Source organism: Corvus moneduloides, chromosome 2, assembly GCF_009650955.1.
Source record: "Corvus moneduloides isolate bCorMon1 chromosome 2, bCorMon1.pri, whole genome shotgun sequence".
Lineage (NCBI taxonomy): Eukaryota > Metazoa > Chordata > Aves > Passeriformes > Corvidae > Corvus > Corvus moneduloides.
The window spans coordinates 107,732,676-107,749,781 of record NC_045477.1 but is presented as its reverse complement, the minus strand read 5'-3'; the positions used below and the strand labels follow the sequence as shown (position 1 = coordinate 107,749,781).

General features: G+C 37.6%; 1 protein-coding gene across 6 annotated transcripts in view; it reads left to right on the top strand.

Moving 5' to 3' along the window:
- Window positions 1–17,106, top strand: part of SCML2 (Scm polycomb group protein like 2) — a 73,990-nt gene that overhangs the window by 27,850 nt on the left and 29,034 nt on the right. For all 6 annotated transcript variants that reach the window (XM_032100743.1, XM_032100742.1, XM_032100740.1 and 3 more), the window contains 3 exons: window positions 2,734–2,968; window positions 6,928–7,016; window positions 8,465–8,708. In XM_032100743.1, the coding sequence (XP_031956634.1) occupies window positions 2,734–2,968; window positions 6,928–7,016; window positions 8,465–8,708 (568 nt within the window). The remainder of the gene's footprint in view (window positions 1–2,733; window positions 2,969–6,927; window positions 7,017–8,464; window positions 8,709–17,106) is intronic.

Below are 17,106 nucleotides of genomic sequence, written 5' to 3'. Positions count from 1 at the left end.
TGGCTCTTTCTGGGTAAATGCCATACTCACAGACCATAAGCCACCATGAGCAGAGTATATGCTCCCAAGGAATGTAACTACTGCAGAAAGCTGCTCAAAAGCCTTTCCATGTGCCTTTCTTGTATCTTCCTCTTCCCTAGAAATGCTCAAGTCTGAACTGAGCAACCAGATAATGCCTTGAAGGGAGATGCTTAGGTGACATGCATTGACTGAGATAAATCCAAGTGACCTGAATTGCTTAAGGAGTGTGTGAGTTGGAAAGAAGAACTTTAATTTATGTGCATAGTAAATTCAAAACAATTTACATATGCAGATTTTCAGTTTTTCGAAGAGTCGACCTTTAAGTAGAAAGTGATATGCAATGGTGATTAGTGTAGAGCTAGATCCTCTCACTACATAATGTTTGCAAATTTTAGAACCTAAAGTGCTTCTGCTTTGTATAGGACTCATTTGACTTTTATTGGGTTACACATGAATTGTACGTGTCACTATTACTCTGTATAATGCAAAGAAATACGCTGCGCTGGCCAGCCAGAAAATAAAGAGTAGTGAGAAACTTAATTTGACAGTTATACCCAGAACTGGTGACCTGTGGGAATTTTAAAAGTTTAAATTTTGTAGTAATTAAAAATTACTTGGAGAACAATAAATTAAAGCCTCTACCATAAATTAAGACGCAGACACAGACAGCTAATGGAAATTTATTAAAGGATTTGTATTAATTTAGAAGGTATTTTATCTGTTGCTTTAAGTTGTTTTCAATAACTACTAAAATTTCAATGCCCTAAAACTTTCTTCCAAGCAGTTGAAAATTTAAAATGTAAAAGCTCCGTCCCTTGTAGTTTGAGCAGAACTTAAAGCAAGGCTATTACTGAGCAAGGTTTTATTATTTTATTTAAGGAGGAGTTACCTTTTTAGTAGAATTCCTTGAGTTGTTGGTATTTAAACAAGCTCACCTTTTCCACAAACAAAGAAACAAACTCCTCAATTTCTCAATTTCAGTTGCTTTCCCTGGTTGTAGAAAATAACAGCCTGAGAAGCAATATCCTGAAATTGAATTGCCCTTTAAATTTAATATGCTCAGGCTCCCCTTTCAGCCAGCCTTCTGTCTGAGTGCAGCATTGGCAGATGCTCACTGAGTTTTGCTCATCTCCTTGGCTTTTGGGCTCAGGCTCCTCCAGGGCTCCTGCTGTTGATCTAGGGTGTGTTGTAAATAGTGCACCTGCAAAATATAGCAAGTAGAGCAAGATGTATTTTAGACATATAAATGTGGTGGAGAAAAAATACCACTAACACTTGTTGCAGGAGCAGATTTCTTCAGTCTTTTCCTGTGTCCGCAGACAGGTAGGTGCACCTCGTCTGCCTGCTCTGGGATCCCCACTTGACCTGGTCAGGCAGGCACAAGGGGACATAGGAGTCCTGTGAGTGTGAATGTGCATGGTTTTGGGTATTCTAACCTGCCTCCTGTATTAGAAGTCAGACTGTTTTAGTCTGGATGGGGTAGCTACTGGGTTTAAATGTCATGGGGAAGGCTGCTTACAGTTCTGGGTGTCTGTATTCAAAAACAACTTTGTACTGAAGAGTTGCAGAAGAGAGTTTCCAGGGTGATAGGAGAATAGTCATCATCTCCTAAGAAAAATTTCACTGCTTAACTTATGTACATTGTTGAAAGAGTACTGAGAAAGGGTCAGCTGTAGGTTTTGGTTTTATTTGCCAAAGTGCAAAAATAAATTAAATGATACTGTTGGCCAAAAATTCCATTAATAAAATTTAGGCTGGAAACGAGGAGACAACTAAAGAGAATAGTGAGAGACATTCCATTTCAGTTAGTGTTAATACAAAGTTTTGAACATCATCAGTGAAGTCATTGCCTGCAATACCACAGAAGGCAAATAATCAGACTGCAATCCAGTCAATCTCTGTCTGTAGTGTGTTGATACATGAGTAAAAAATACTCTTTTGTTCATCTTTAGCATGTGACAAAAAGTTCTGCTCAAAGACCAAATTGCATTTGTCACATTTCATTTCCTTGTGCTAATGAAATTAAATTGACATTTCATTGTGTGTTTGTGATTATATTCAGTTCTCTATGAATAAGCACAAGCTACAGTTTTGTCTTAGCTTAGAAGTTTTATATTACTTCAGTACTGTTTTCTTTCTTTAAAATGTTAACACTAACTCCTTTTCTCTCTTCTTTCTTTGTAATGTAAGCTCTTTTTTTGATGCAGAAACTCTTACTTGAGCTTTTGTAGAGCCTAGGGCAGTAGGGTCCAAATTTTGTTTAAATTTCCAAAACATTATTACAATGAGGATAGCTATTTCTTTTGAATTGAAAGCTAATAAACCTTGTGGTTGGGATTTTTCTTTTTTTTTTGGATGTGTGTGTTGGTTTGTGTTTTGGTTTTGGTTTTTTTGAGTTGAATGTCATGTTTCCTAATATCCTTGTATTCCATTCACTTCACTGCTCCCCATCTTTACGTTCGTATCTTCATAAAAATTACCTTGTTACCTTCTTAGCATCCTCATATTTTTAGAAATCAGTCAAGCTTACGCAGTTGGTAGGTTGTCCATCTGCCTTTTCTGACTTGCTGCTAAACACTCCAAGTTTAAAAGCTTCTTTGTATTTATCATTTTTATGATATGTTTAGGTGGAATAAAGCTGTATATTGAACTGTCTGGTAAATTTAGCAATATTAACAACAATAAGAAAAAGTCCTTTACCTTTTATTGTAGTCTAGAGTTCCACCTACGAATGATTTCAAAGTTGGTATGAAACTGGAAGCCCACGATCCTCGCAATGTTACCTCAGTTTGTATAGCTACAGTAATTGGAATCACTGGTGCCAGGCTAAGGTTGCGGCTGGATGGAAGTGACAATAAAAATGATTTCTGGAGGCTTGTGGATTCCTCGGACATACAGCCCATCGGGACCTGTGAAAAGAAAGGGGGCATGCTCCAGCCTCCACTTGGTAAGTAACAAAGCTTCTGAACAAGTGTGGGGGGGGTATTGCTTTCAGGAAGTCAAATTTACCTTTTTGTCTTGGCAACTTCAGTGGTATTAACATTTCGCCAAACCATTGTTTAATTGAAAAAGAGGTAAGTAAACTAGTTGTGGCTAAGCGAATTGTGGCTTTTCCTTATTTTTTCATTCTTCTGACGAAAGAGTGAGCAGGTTTTTTTGTTTTTTTTTTTTTAATAGGCCCTTAATATTAAATGTGCCCATTCTGTAAATGTTCCCTCACATACAGCCTGCCTTAAGAGTGTGTATACAGTGTTTTGTTGCATGATGCCATGCATGCTCCCGCTGGGAGCCCTTGGAAAGAGCTGGGGAAAGCCAGCTTGCCCCTTTACTCATCAGTGCATCCGAGCAGCTTACAAGAGGGCACTGGCTGCTACAGGCCTGGGAAGCCTCGGCAGGGCTGCTGGAGGCATGCCCCTGCAGGGCAGTCAGGATGTTTCCTTGGGCACTGAGCAAATTGGTTGTGTTCTGGGACAGGCAGCATAAGGTGGGTTAGTGCAGAGTTGCAGCATTCTGCTCTGAATTTTTACTCTGAGGTAGTAAAAAGCAGCACTCCAGAGCTCTAGCAAACTGCAGGCTTAGACTGCGTGACATTCTCATTGCCTCAAATCAGCATACGTTCAGGAATGTCAGATCAGTTTGTCATGGTTAGTTTGTGAGCACAACGAATGCTCGTGAACAAGGTATAGCTTTCTTATGCTTAGAAATAGCATGCAGAACTTCTTTTGCCTTCCATGAGCAATATGAGTGACAACATTATGCCTCCCCGAACTGAGAAATAGTGCTTGGGTTTAGTCTTATTGAGGAAGTTTAATAAATAGGGAATTCTACAAAGCAATTCCTTGTTACCTCGTGAATGGTCAGAGGTGACTCTGACTAAACTGCTAGAGGTAGTAAAATGTGACATCGCCTTTCTTTGCTGTGATTCACCTGTATATTTAGATCTACATTCTTGTAGATCTTACATTCTTGTAAGCTATTTGTCAATAGCTTAAACTTCTACACATGAAAATATTTAAAGATTTCACAATGATTTGCACATAGTTTTGCTTTTAAAAAAGAGGAAAAATAATGACCAAAATTTATGTGAACACTCTTTCTTTCCCCTGTTATCTTGTGATCTTCTGTAATTTTTATAAGATGTGAGAAATAATGTTCTCAATATAAAAAATTACCTGTGTACAGAAGTTGGTTGCTGCAGCTTTTCCATCTTATGGTTATGAACCTATTCTGGTTTGGTTTTATTGGTAATTCTCGGAGAATTCTCATTGGAGGTTTAGTGAGGATAGATATGCTTTCCTCTTAGTAGCCTCTCAAAAAACTTGTCATCCTGCTTTGGAATCAACTTTCAGTTTTTTTGTTTGAAAGGTGAAAAGTATCATTTCACTACAGTATGAGTCTTGATTTGCTTGTAGAGAGACAGACACAGGAACAGTTGACATAACCATTAAAACACTTCACATAGGTTATAAGAGTAGATTTTTGTGCTGTTGTGCTCCTTCAGAAACACAAGAAAAGCAATGCAACTGGGGTGCCAGTCTAGAAAAATGTTGCTTACTTTAGATACAGTTTGAGCCCAGAAGGGCTTTTCTTCCCGTCTCTCCTTTGGATATATAGAGGTTTTGAATGAAAACACTGGGAATTCCTGACATCATGGAAAAAGTTTATTTTTTTTTTTCTTTCTTTCCAAGAAGTTTCTCAGTTTAACCTCTCTGAAGTTCTTGATATAACCTTGTATAATGAATGAAGTCATACCAGTATAAAAAATGGAAGAGTATACCAGCTCCTTCAGCTGCACACATGTACAGTGTTAAAAATACGGCTTCAGGAGCACAACAGTTTTTAAAATGTGTCTCCAAACCAGAGTGATGAATAAAACAGCTCCGGGTATGTGTGATGGGGGCATTTGATTCGTTAAGAGGAGAAACTTTCCATGACCATCAGCAGAAAGGTTGATGCCTTCTCCTCAGATACTGTTTCTTATTCTTATTTGGTCAGGCTGCCTGCAGTGCAGCACCTAAGAAGCAGCTATTTCTGTGCACCCGAGCATATAAGTTTACTTGCCCTCTGAACAATTGCTGGTTATTCAGAAGAGAATGTGAGTGCCACTCTTTCGGCCCTCCTGCCCTAGATTTTTCTAGAGATAGGCTAAATTCCAGCAATCAAACATTCTGGCATACCTAGATAAATTTTTGAAAAAGCCTTTTTTGCAGTTTTACAGCATCCTGTTCCTGGGCAAAGCTGGGAGATAATTGGGTGTATAATTACCTCCTGTTAGACATTTAACCAACAGCTTTTTTTTTCCTTAGTAGTAAGGAACCTTCTGGATACTAATGTTCCACTTCTATCATAATAACTAGCTTAAAATAGTCCCTCCTACCTGACTTTTGCATGGGCTTAATTATGCATATTACATAAGGGTTTTGAGAAAGTGATTATTGCAGCAAAGTGTTCCTGTTCCAGCCTCTGTTTTCCATAGGTGAGCTTTTTGTTGTTGAGAGCTTAATGTTCTGAGCAAATTACGTTGCAGATAGCATTTTCTCTGGTTTTACCAGGACAACTAAAGGCCAAATGAAGTTAATTGAAACTGTTGTTTAGTTGTCATTCCTCTGTCTTGCTTGTGTATCTTTTCTGGGCTATCTAGTTGGGAATATCATGTTTCAATAACGTGTTCAGGTTTTATAAAGACTCTGGTATGAAACCGGGCCTGACAATCAGCTCAGTGGTCCCCAAATTATGACACCATTTATCAAATAGGAGCTTTGCATTCATTTAGGTGTTGCATAGGTAGTTCTGGCTTGAAAACTGTTTATTCAGCTGAAGATAGCTTAAAGCTATGAGCTAAAGAACCACTACAGCATATAATCAAATTTTAGATGAGTAAATTATTTAACTGATGAAGAATTGCAGCTATGTTTCACCTTTCTAGTTAGAGATTTTTAAGAGAATTGTTAAAGGTCAGTTATGAGGGAACTCATGAGCTCTTGGCAGATTATGGTACTATTTGCTTTGTGGAAAAAATTCCGGTTTGCTGTATTATGTCTGTTTCTCTGCAGAACTGTTCCAGACATCTAACTGCTAAAGAAGCAGGAAAAAATGTCCACTATGTCTGTTATCTTACTCATTACTTTAAAACATTCATTTGGAAAGCAAAGAAAGCAAAAGAATTTTTTGTTCATTTTGTTTTATCTTTTAACTGGAAAGTGGTTGATTGTGAGGGAAGATTATCTGAAATAATGTTTTCAGCCAAACCTTCTGTTCTGTTGGAATAAGGTGGTTCATCTAAACAAATTTGATTGTTGTTTTTGATTTTTATTCACTTGTTAATGAAAAATAGAAAGACCTTGTGGTTTATGTTTTTCAATATGATACATGATTTATTAAATTTTTCTTTTTGTTCACTCTTAGGTATTCTTTGTTGTTATGGCTATTTATGTATTTGTTTTAATGAGGGAGGGAGAAAAAACAATTGCTGGTTTTTGTCAGTGGTTTGGTGAAAAAATAACAAGATTCTCAAAAATAAAAAAGTATCTTCTCAATAAATGAGCTAGAACCTGAAAAGAAAGCTAGGTGCTTGTGCCAGGGAAGTTCCACTGGACCAGGGAGTGTGTGGGACAACCTAATAGTCTTCTGTACTAGAACTTGCATGTCATTAAATCCTAGAAATTTATCTGTAATACTTGATGTTATGATGAGTGATTTTGCAGACAAGTCACTCAGAATGGAAATGAAGCACAGCTTTCTGCACCTACAGTGACCATGTTAGTTTCTTCTTAGCTACTTCTATTCTGACCAGGTCTGAAATAAAGGGAATGAGACATTAGTGAAACAGACTGTATCCTTTTCCTCCTATTGTATTTTACAAACTGAAAGTAGGGCCATTTGTTTGGTTTTTTTGTTTGTCCTCAGGGTTCCAGATGAATGCATCCTCTTGGCCAATGTTTCTCTTAAGAACTCTAAATGGAGCTGAAATGGCACCTGCAGCATTCTTTAAGAAGGTAAGAAGAAAAGCATTTCTAGTAAGCAACTTCCTATCAATTGGTCCATGGTGACATTTTTTAATGTGAACGCCAAGATATTACCCTGTTGTCTGCAGCACAGACAGGGAAGGCAAGACTATTACTTAAAATGACTTTCAACTGGATTGACAAGCTATGGAACAAGACAAAAAGGAATCTGCTTCTAGTCTGTAGAGACGGCCATTTCTTTTCCTGAGCTGAGTCTTCAAAGTATGGTGTGTTATTTAGGAAAATTGTGTTTGCTCATTTTTTGTCTCATGGATTTTAGATAAAATACATACCACATTTCTTAACAGCACTGTACTCATGTGAATGTGCACAGGAGTAAAAAAAATTAATGGGGAGTGAGAGCCATTGGAATACAGTAGTTCTTGGAAGGGTTTTGTTAAACATTTTCATTGGGCACACACTTGTCATTTAAAATATAGTGAGAAAGTAGTTGAAAATAGCAGAAAAAGCCATTCTGTTTTTTAAATATGACTCTTGAGTAAGTTACTGTGAAATATGGAAAATTATATAAAAATGACAGTAGTATTAAAATGACTTGTTGGTTCAATTTTTTGTTGAGGTGATAAAACTCTGCTATCCTATTGAGTGTCTTCTTTTTGGGTACCGAGAGTGATACTGACAAGTATGTCAGCAAATCAAACAGTTGGGTTCAGGCCTGCAATCATGTCACTTGGTGTTAACTTCATATAATTACAATTTTTTTTAGATAAGATAGTATAAATTTTCTGAGGCATGATGAGCCATGCTTATCTGTGCTAGCCTGCAGCACATCTGAGATGGGCTTGGATAATAAGGTTCTTAAGGCTGAGGTGGTAATTTGTGTTCTGTCAGATCACAGCTCCTGCTGTGGAGGTACGCTTATGCCAGTCACATTCACTTGATTTTTGTTTTTCTTTTGTCCACTTGGAATTGGTCTAAGGCCAACTGAGTTAACAGAGGCCTATAAATAATGTCCAATGCTAATGAATTTTTCATGGATTAATTGAGAGGTAAAGCTTTTACCAGACAGTTATCAGTCCCCAGGAATATCCATGCTCTGCAAACCTCTTCTTTATTAGCATGTAATAATTTCATTTTAGTGTCTTGGCTGTCTTGCTGCCCAGACATAATGTATTGGTTGCAACCTACTGCTTATGTAAATACTTTTATCAGGGTATTTCTGTCATGTAGAATTTTGCTAGTTATCCCAGCTATGTTTGGGGGAATAGAGTGAAGATTTTTGTAGTGCAGAGGAGCAAACGCAAATTTGAAATACAAGTAAGTTTCCTTGAATGTGTTCTATAACTTTTTGAGAGTAGTGACTATAAGTAGTAAGAATGTTGAGGAAAAATAAAGGGCTGTTACTTTGTTTTGGTTTGGTTTTTTCTTTTTTAACAGGTCATAGAAATACAAATATTCTACCACGCTTATTTTTGTAGGAACCACCAAAACCTGTGCCAAACTGCTTTAAAGTTGGAATGAAACTTGAAGCTATAGATAGAAAGAACCCATACCTGATTTGCCCAGCAACCATTGGAGATGTTAAGGGAGATGAAGTTTTTGTTACATTTGATGGCTGGAGTGGAGCATTTGACTATTGGTGCAGGTGTGATTCTCGAGATATTTTCCCAGTCGGATGGTGTAGCTTGACAGGAGATACATTACAACCACCAGGGAACAATGGTAAGATGACTAATAATATTGCTTAATTATTTTTCTCCTCAATTACAGCAGAATTTTAAAATCCAGCTGGCTATATGCAGATAAGACTGAAGATTTGATTTGTGAGTAGCAGACGAGGATGAAATATTGTTGAATTTTATTTATGTAGCTTAAAGCTAATAGAAATCACTGGGAAACAATTTTTGCCTGTTCATAGTATCTCCAGGAATGTGTTTTATTTAATGCTGTTAGGAGGACTTCTGATGATCTCTAATTTTTGTGTGCTTGTAAAAATCTTGGAACTAGATTTGCTGTTTGTGTTATTGATAGATACATGCTCCTGTTTAGTGATACTAATATATTGGCTGCTGCAGCACTTCATGTTTAACTGCTAAGTAAAGTAGTCTTTGCTTCTGTGATGATTGTAGGTCTAAACTATGTATTTAGTGTTTCTTCTGTCATACTCACAAAATTCTGTCTTGCATGTGTGTATTCTGAATGCTTTGTCTTCCTCTTGCCTTTAGGGATGTTTGTTGATCAGATGATAGTGTCTCTTTAACTAATGGCCGCTGTGCTTTATAATGAACAACTATCTACCTTAGAAAGAAGGGAAATAGCATGAAGGGGGGTATCCCTCAGTGTAATCCCTTTGCTACTCTGGGGTCTGCTTGTCAGGATTCTGTAGTGTAAGGCTTTTCTGTCAAACTGTTTGAGCTTTTCTATTCTCATCCCATAAAAATTTGTCAGGAAGAGAGATTTTGAAGAAGAGGAGTCATATTTTAATTAATTTCTTTATTAACCAGAATAATTTTTTCTCAGTGAGAATTTTCACAGCTGGTGTTAGGTGAGTAAGGAACAAGGTGACTAGTGTCACAGAACTCTCAGTGGAAGTATGAAAGGAGCAGAAGCAAGAAGGCAAGAAATCAGTAATGTTTCCTGCCCTTTCCATCCCCATTGTTTTTCTCTGTCTTTTGGCAGCAGATCAAGAGCTGTATGGAAAATCTAACTGGAATTAGTTAAGGGTATCTCTTCATCCTTGCTCTCACCTGCCTGTCTGAAGTTACTGCCAGGGGTCATAGTACCTGGAATCGAATTCAGTCCATTTTGGCAGATTTCAGCAAAGGAGTAACTACATGTGTAGCTGTACTGTCCAAAATGATCTGCTGGTATAAACCTGCAGTGAGAGGGAAGGGCAAAGTCATGTGAGGAAAATGTACCTTCGATCAGAAGTCATCTAATAGGTGCCACGCTGACCTTAGTCTTAATGTTTCTGTGCTCCCAATCTCTAAAGTGTCTTTCTCAGCTTCTTCAGAAGGTTGACCTTGTCTTGAGAGGTCATGAATGAGATGTGTTATTACAGTTAAGTTAATTATTTCTTTACTGTGGGGGTGACTGTGCACTGGAACAGATTGCCCAGAGAAGTTGTGGAGTCTCCCCTACTGGAGATACTCCACAATCATCTGGACACAATCTTGTGCTCTGGGATGACCCTGCTTGAGCAGGAGGTTGGACCAGATGACCCACTGGTGTTCCCTTGCAACCTGACCCATTCTGTGATACACAAGAGGGGCTGTGTAAATAAGTGGCATAGAATTTTTTAAATGTATTTTTGTGACAGTTTAGATTGCTGAGTCCAATTTCATCTTCTGGAAGGAATATTATTAAATTGTTTAGTCTACTCCAATTTCACTGCTGGAAAGCCAGCAATATTTTGAGGTAATACATGAAGAATTTTTCTTGCCTGATTAGTGCTTGATACAGCTCAAAGTTGCTTGACAGTAAGTAAAGCTGGTTATGCAATCCAGTTCTTCAGGTGATAAACAAAATTCAGACTTGAAACACCTATCCAGGTAGGATACTGCTGCTTTGTAATGAGAAACAAAAACACTTTAGGCATTAATAAAACCTGAAGCAAGGTTCTTACAGACTTGTAGTCAAAACTGAGAATTTTGGACATGTAGTAGAAACTGAGTGCAGAGAGGTGCAGGCTGGAGTGTTTTTTATTTTTGATTCTAAAAGTGGGCCAAAAGTTAACTGCAGTTTTATTGAAATTGTGTGTTCATTTTTCCCCATTCTGGGCATAAATAATTTGTTATTTCTAGTTTGCTTTGTGTTGTTATTTTTTATGTACTGTTTTTATGTGTTATACACACTTACTGAATTTACATAGCTGGATGAAATATTTTTTGCTCTCAGGTTAGGTTTTTTTCCTGTTATTTGATGCACTATTGAGCCATTAAAAAACTGCAATGACAATCCTTTATTAAGATGTAAATAATAGCTTCAAGAAGAGTATAATCAAGTTGTTTCAATTCAGAAATATGATAATGTTGTCAGGATTCTTCATTACATCACACTAACATTGACTACTCCTGTTAAGGGAGAAGATATGACAATTACTACATTGCAGGGATCTGCTTGGAGTACTGAAGTGTTATTCTGGTCTGGACTTTTTTCCTGCTGGTTACTTCAGTTTTTCTGCCTTGAATTTCTGCAACAGAAAGTGAAAATAATTGACTGAGAGTGGCTTGAATCCCAGAGTGAATATGAAAAGTATTCTTGATTTTTGTAACTACCTTTCCTGAAATCATTTAAATGTGTTAAATCACTACTTAGGGGACTGGAAAAAAAAGCCTCAGATTTTAGTAAACATGCAAAGTCAATATCCTGCAATCTAAGTACAAAAGCGATAAAGGATGGTTTAAATTTCATTCACATCTAGGACAACAATTTCCTGCCATGAGATGTGTTTTGGGGTCTAATTTAGCCTTTTGAAAGAGAGATGACATGCAGTAGGAGAGACAGTATGAAAATTAGGGAAGATTTTATTTCAACTGTCTACTTTCTTAGCCTTTTAGGATGCCCAGAGAGATTGTAGGACCTCTGCTATGGGAGGTGTTTAAGAACAGTTTAAGTACAGGCTTCTAGGATGTGGGGAAGTTTTTCAGACCAGATTACGTGTTATATTTACTCTTGTAACTGTATCTTCTGTACCTCTCATTGGTATTAGACCGCTCATGAACTAAGATAGAAGATAATACAGAAGAAGTTAGGTGAAAAGTTGTTTTGGACCAACTGTTGATAGCCTTCAGGCCCTAATCTTTGTGTTTATGTTTTGTCTTTGGTTCTTATCAGAAGATGTGACTTCAGTGGACTTGGCTGGATGTCAGGACATGTGCAGAGTGGTATGAAATGTACCATTCAATATTTATACTATCAGAAGCTGTGCTAATATTGTAGTTTGTGTCATTAGAAATATCTTCCTATAGTAGTAATTGGGTTATGTATGGGTTTGACTTCAGTGCTTGATGTTGGCTTGGCCTGCTGCCTCAAGGCTAATATTTTAAGAATGCATAGATTGTTTTCTCTGTGTCTCTTGGTCATTTAGATGCTTTTAGAGATGAGTTGTTATCCATAAACAGTGTTGTGAAAAGTACCTAATGAAAGAGGTTGACATGGTAATGTCTATGCTGGACCACTCTGAAGGACCATCTGCTCTTGAAGGCTCTCTACAGCCCTGGCTGAAAGCAGATGTCTGAAGAAGAGTATAAGACGCAGGAGACAGGTTTGCAGAAGTATTCCTAGTATCTCTCCATCTCCAGCCCAGCACCTTCCAAGCCCAGAATAATGCTTTTATGCTGAGTACCTTCTCAGGTACTCAGCATAAAAGGGGAGGAACTTGATCTAACCTGTTCTATTATATATTGGAGCCATCTGAACTTTTAGCACCTGCAACATCCTTTTTAGCACCATACTACACAAGGTGTTCTCTACTTGAGTGTATTTTTGGTAGAAAAGAAGATATTCCTTTTCCTTGCTGATAGTTTCATTTGTTGTCCTTGGTTTCTTGTACTGAAACAGCTTCTTGTACTTCCAGTACTTTTACAGGAAGAGTTTGGTTTTGTTGTTCAGGGGTCAGTTTTATTCCTGTGGTCATCCTTGTTCTTCTGTACTGTTTCCTTTTCACTTAGGGCATTTTTGAGCCACTGGATCCAGAAGTGCACAATATATTGAAAGTTAGTGACGTAGTGGTGCCTGCTATTATGTCTTCTGTTCCTTCCATGATTTTTCATTAACTGGCATTTGGGATTTTTGGACTTCTACTAATCTTAGGTGCTTCCTTGGAGTGAGTATGAATGCAAAAAAAATCAGTCTTGTTGCTTTAGTGTTACCTTCTGCATTTGCTCATTCTGAAATTCGGTCATCTCTTGGGTCCACGTAACTTCTGCTTTTGATATACATTAAGAAGGCTTTTAAAGTTTTATATCTTCTGCATGTTTTTTATTCACTCTTTTTCTAGGCCAATGTGTTTGTACTTTCCTATTTAACCACAACAGACTGTAATTTTTACTTTACTCAGTTGAATATAGAAAGCTGTTACTATGCCCAAGAATATACTTGATATCTTGTATTGCTCTATAGCTCGTTTATCTGAGGGTTTATGATTGAAGTAGGCAGCAGGTGACTGGAGATAGAACAATTTCTATTTGCTGTTTCTGTATAAATTCATTTTACTGTTTAATTATTACATCTAAATTGCAGTTACTTAGGCAACCCACCTTTTTATTTATAATAGAAGTAAAACCTTTTCCATAAAGAGAGAAAACAAAAGAATGACTGGGACAAGCCATGTGGGAAACGATAAGTAGTTTCACCTGCAAAGATTGATTTCAGTATTAAGTAGTAGCTATCATTTAGATGTGAACAGGATCTGGAGAAAGAGGGATCAGTTTCTATATATCCATGATTCCCACAGTTTTATGAAGCTGGATTTTTGAAGGATAAAGGTGATGCAAAGAACTCGAAAAGGTGGAACTGCTCTCTGTGCTCTAAAAATTTGGGAGGCCAAGGGAAAATGGTTAAGTAATTAAAAAAAACCAAACCCAAAAACATAATACACTGTAGCTTTTATCCTTAGTCATATTCCTTTTTTTCCTCTCATCTGTCTCCCCCTCTTCCCTATGTCCCCTCATTGCTTTTCTCCTGATTTAGTGCATTTATTGTCAGTGAGGGCAATCTTCTTTCATTACGCTAATCAGCGTGTTGATGTTAAAGGTCTCCTTCTAAAACTGTCTGCAGCAATAAGAGTAGTGCAGGCTCAAGCAGAGATTTAAAAGTATCTTATTTGTCTATTTTATGATTTCTAAGTTTTATTTAATTTTCAGTCATGTTCTCAATATTTACTTTGTGCAGATTTTACCAAGCTATATACTGGAGATGTTCTTCTCTGTTGCTGATGAAATTCTGTGAAAATAGCTCTGTTTTCAGCTGAGTTGTGCACAAATGTGCAACATCAGTACAAACCTAAGTACTGCTCTGTTTGCAGATGAAACAAAAGAAGTGTTGAAACTTTAGACAGCGCTACAGTTAGATCTGTGAAGACTCTGTGTCATTTAGAGTAGCCAAAAAAAATCAGATAAGCATGGTAATTAAGTTTCATTAAAGAAAAAAAACAAGTTAAGTGCTACAATTTCATACTCCTGGAGGTTTTATTTTTCTGTCAGTGCAGCCAGCTTCTCGTCACAAGCAGATCACAGTAGTTAAATCAGGCACATACAGTAAGCAGATTTATGCTGTCTTCAGAATTGTACATGAAAAACTCCTCAGTGCTGCAGGCTAAAATCTGATTTGCCACATTCTCTCAAATGTTAAGCTTTTTTTATTTGGCATTAATGTTTCTTGACATCTTGCAGCAAGGCTTGGATAGTGCTGCTACAGGGCAGTAATCACTTAAGAAAAAATAAAGGTTTTGCCTTTCCCAAAGATGTGACCTTAGTGGATTCCTTGTCATCTTACCATGTTTATTTATAAGGTAATTGTAATTTTCTTGTAAATTGGAAGTACTCCAACACAGGATTTTGATGGTTACATGGAAATTTTTTTTATTTGCTCTTATTCAGGTCTTATGGACACTGCAGTTATTTCAGTATACTCTAAACAGAAAGTTGTACTACTGTGCAGACCTCCTACCTGCAGCTTGAGTAGTAGAAGACCCTGCTCCTGTGGGGACTAAGCAGTAAAGAGTTACTAGCTTACTTGTGCCAAGCCACAGCAAGTGGTTGTGGTCCCTACTAGTGGATGGGATTGAGTGGATATTTTCCAAATCTGTGTTAATAGGGATAAGCTCTGTCCAGAGTATCAGTGCTGTCATTCGGATGCTGAGACAAAACAAATTGTGGCCTTGTGCTATCCATGCTGTGTATGTCTTTTTTTTTTCCCTGGAAGCTTGTTGTATTCTGTTGTCTCATTTTGGGCCCACCTTTCATCCTGCTTATGCTGTTGAGGAAAAATAATGGCAAAACCAGGGCAGAAGCAGTAACGATGGGGTGGAAAGTCAGGTTGTTATATTTGTACCAGTGTGTAGGGTTGGGCTTTGCCAGTCTTATTGACAGATTCATCATCAGCACATCTAAGATCACTTTAGGTAATTCAAGTTTATGCTGTTTTGATAGTTGGAGTTATTTACTTGCTTTCCTCCTTGTCTTCTTTCCTTCCAGATTATCAACAAAATACAGGGGTTTTTTTGCTGGAGTTTGTCTGGTTTGGGTTTTTTCCTGATGTGGTTGCAGTGGCAACACTTTTGGAAGGGTAAGACTAGAAGCTGGCTTTTCACAGTTCTTGGTTTCTGGGGACTAACTGAAAGATCTTCCAGAAGACTTTCTTTTGTGTTGCTTGTACCCCCCAAGTCCTGCATAACCCCCGCCCCAGCTTAGGTATTAAAAGTTCGGGTTTTTGGAAGTGATGTGTGTTAATTTGGTTAGCAATGGGTTTTGATGGATCTTAAATGGTATTTTCAGTGGTTGGTTCTGTAGAGGCTGGCTTGCCTACCTCTTGAAAATGTGGGAGACTGGGAGTGGGGGTGAAGGACTGAGGGATTGAAGGTGCTACAGTGCTGCCTGGGGAAGTCACTGGGAGATAAATGGTTTTTCTTTCCTTCATTTTTGTCTTACATTGCTTGGAAGCCTCCATTTTGCCTTGCAGTCCTGTGTAAGGTAGGCTAAGAATTTTTTACAGAAGACAGAGACTTCTAATTTCTTTTATTATATTGGTAACAGAAACTGAAATCTAGAAAACTGCAAGCTGCAGTGTCATGTCTTGCCAGTATGGATGCTGAAGTTTCCAAGCGTGGTGTTGCTTTTTAGATAGCAAAATAACGACTTATAACTGATTTTGTATCATAGCAGCATATCAGTTAGTATCTCACAGCTACCTCATAACCAGAAGTGACCCAAACACAGATAGGAAGAGGTGAAATGTATTACAGACAGTTATGCTTTTGTATGGCTCTGTTGTTCAATTGAGACATAAGGACATAAATTTTTATAATCCTTGGCAGTAAGCTGTTTTGAAAAATTGCTAATCTTTTCCTCTTCCTTTGCCAGTTGTCAAAACTATCATGATAATAGCTTACTGTATTAAAGAAGGTTAATTTTATAGTTAAAACTCCAGGCTAGAACTCAGGAGATAGGTTTCCATTACTTCTCCTATGGAATGCTCACATGGCTTTAGGGTAAGTTGCTAAATCTCTTAGCCTCATTTTTTTAATCTGTACATGAGAGAAGGACCAAATTTTTATACTCTCAGAAAAACATTGGGTTTATATATTGGGGGGGTGTAGGAACAATAATACAGTACAAATAGAATTTCTGTCTTGAAAGAAAATCTGGTTTTAAAAGTGAACTACTTTTTTTACTGGTCTAATTGGCACCTTCACCTCAGGTAGCAATGCTTTGTTCACAGAACGTATGGCAAAGTGAGCCCCTACCTTGCTTTGTGTAATTTCCCTTCAGCTGTTTTAAGTCTTGTCTTGTAATTGCTGTTCTGTGACACTAACTGAATGGGAGATTTATAATGTTTAAATATTACAAATCTGAACCTTTTTTCCCCCCTGCTTTCCATAAAAACATGGAGTGAAACTGTCACTGCTGATTATTTGAGGGAATTTTACTAATTAGAATTGCATGAGAATTCAGGCTTTTGAGCTGTCATCTGTTCCATCCCCTTCCCAAGTACTGGAGGTTTCAGTAGCTTCAGATTTCACAGTTGTCTTAAAGATCTTACTTATTCTGGCAAGAGATCTCGGAGATAACATTCTGGGGTCAAATTTTGCAGTTCTGTATGTGTCTGGGTAGTATTTCTGCTTCTGCAAGCAGAATTTGGCCCTCATGTAAAGCCTAACCTTTTGGGTCCTTTCCATGCAAATGAGCTCAGTTGCCTGCAGTAGGTCTGCTTGTTTCAGCGAGGGACTGAGTTGTGGCTATGCATGGTTGTGAATTCCAAAATACAGAATTTGGGGTTTCTCTTACATGAAATGCAAAGTTTGCAGGTGTTGGGATTCTCACAGAACCGTCTGGGGGGGGGAAGAAAGAATGTTTTGAAAGAGAAGTATTTGAAAGTACAAAAGCTGTTTATGAGTTGC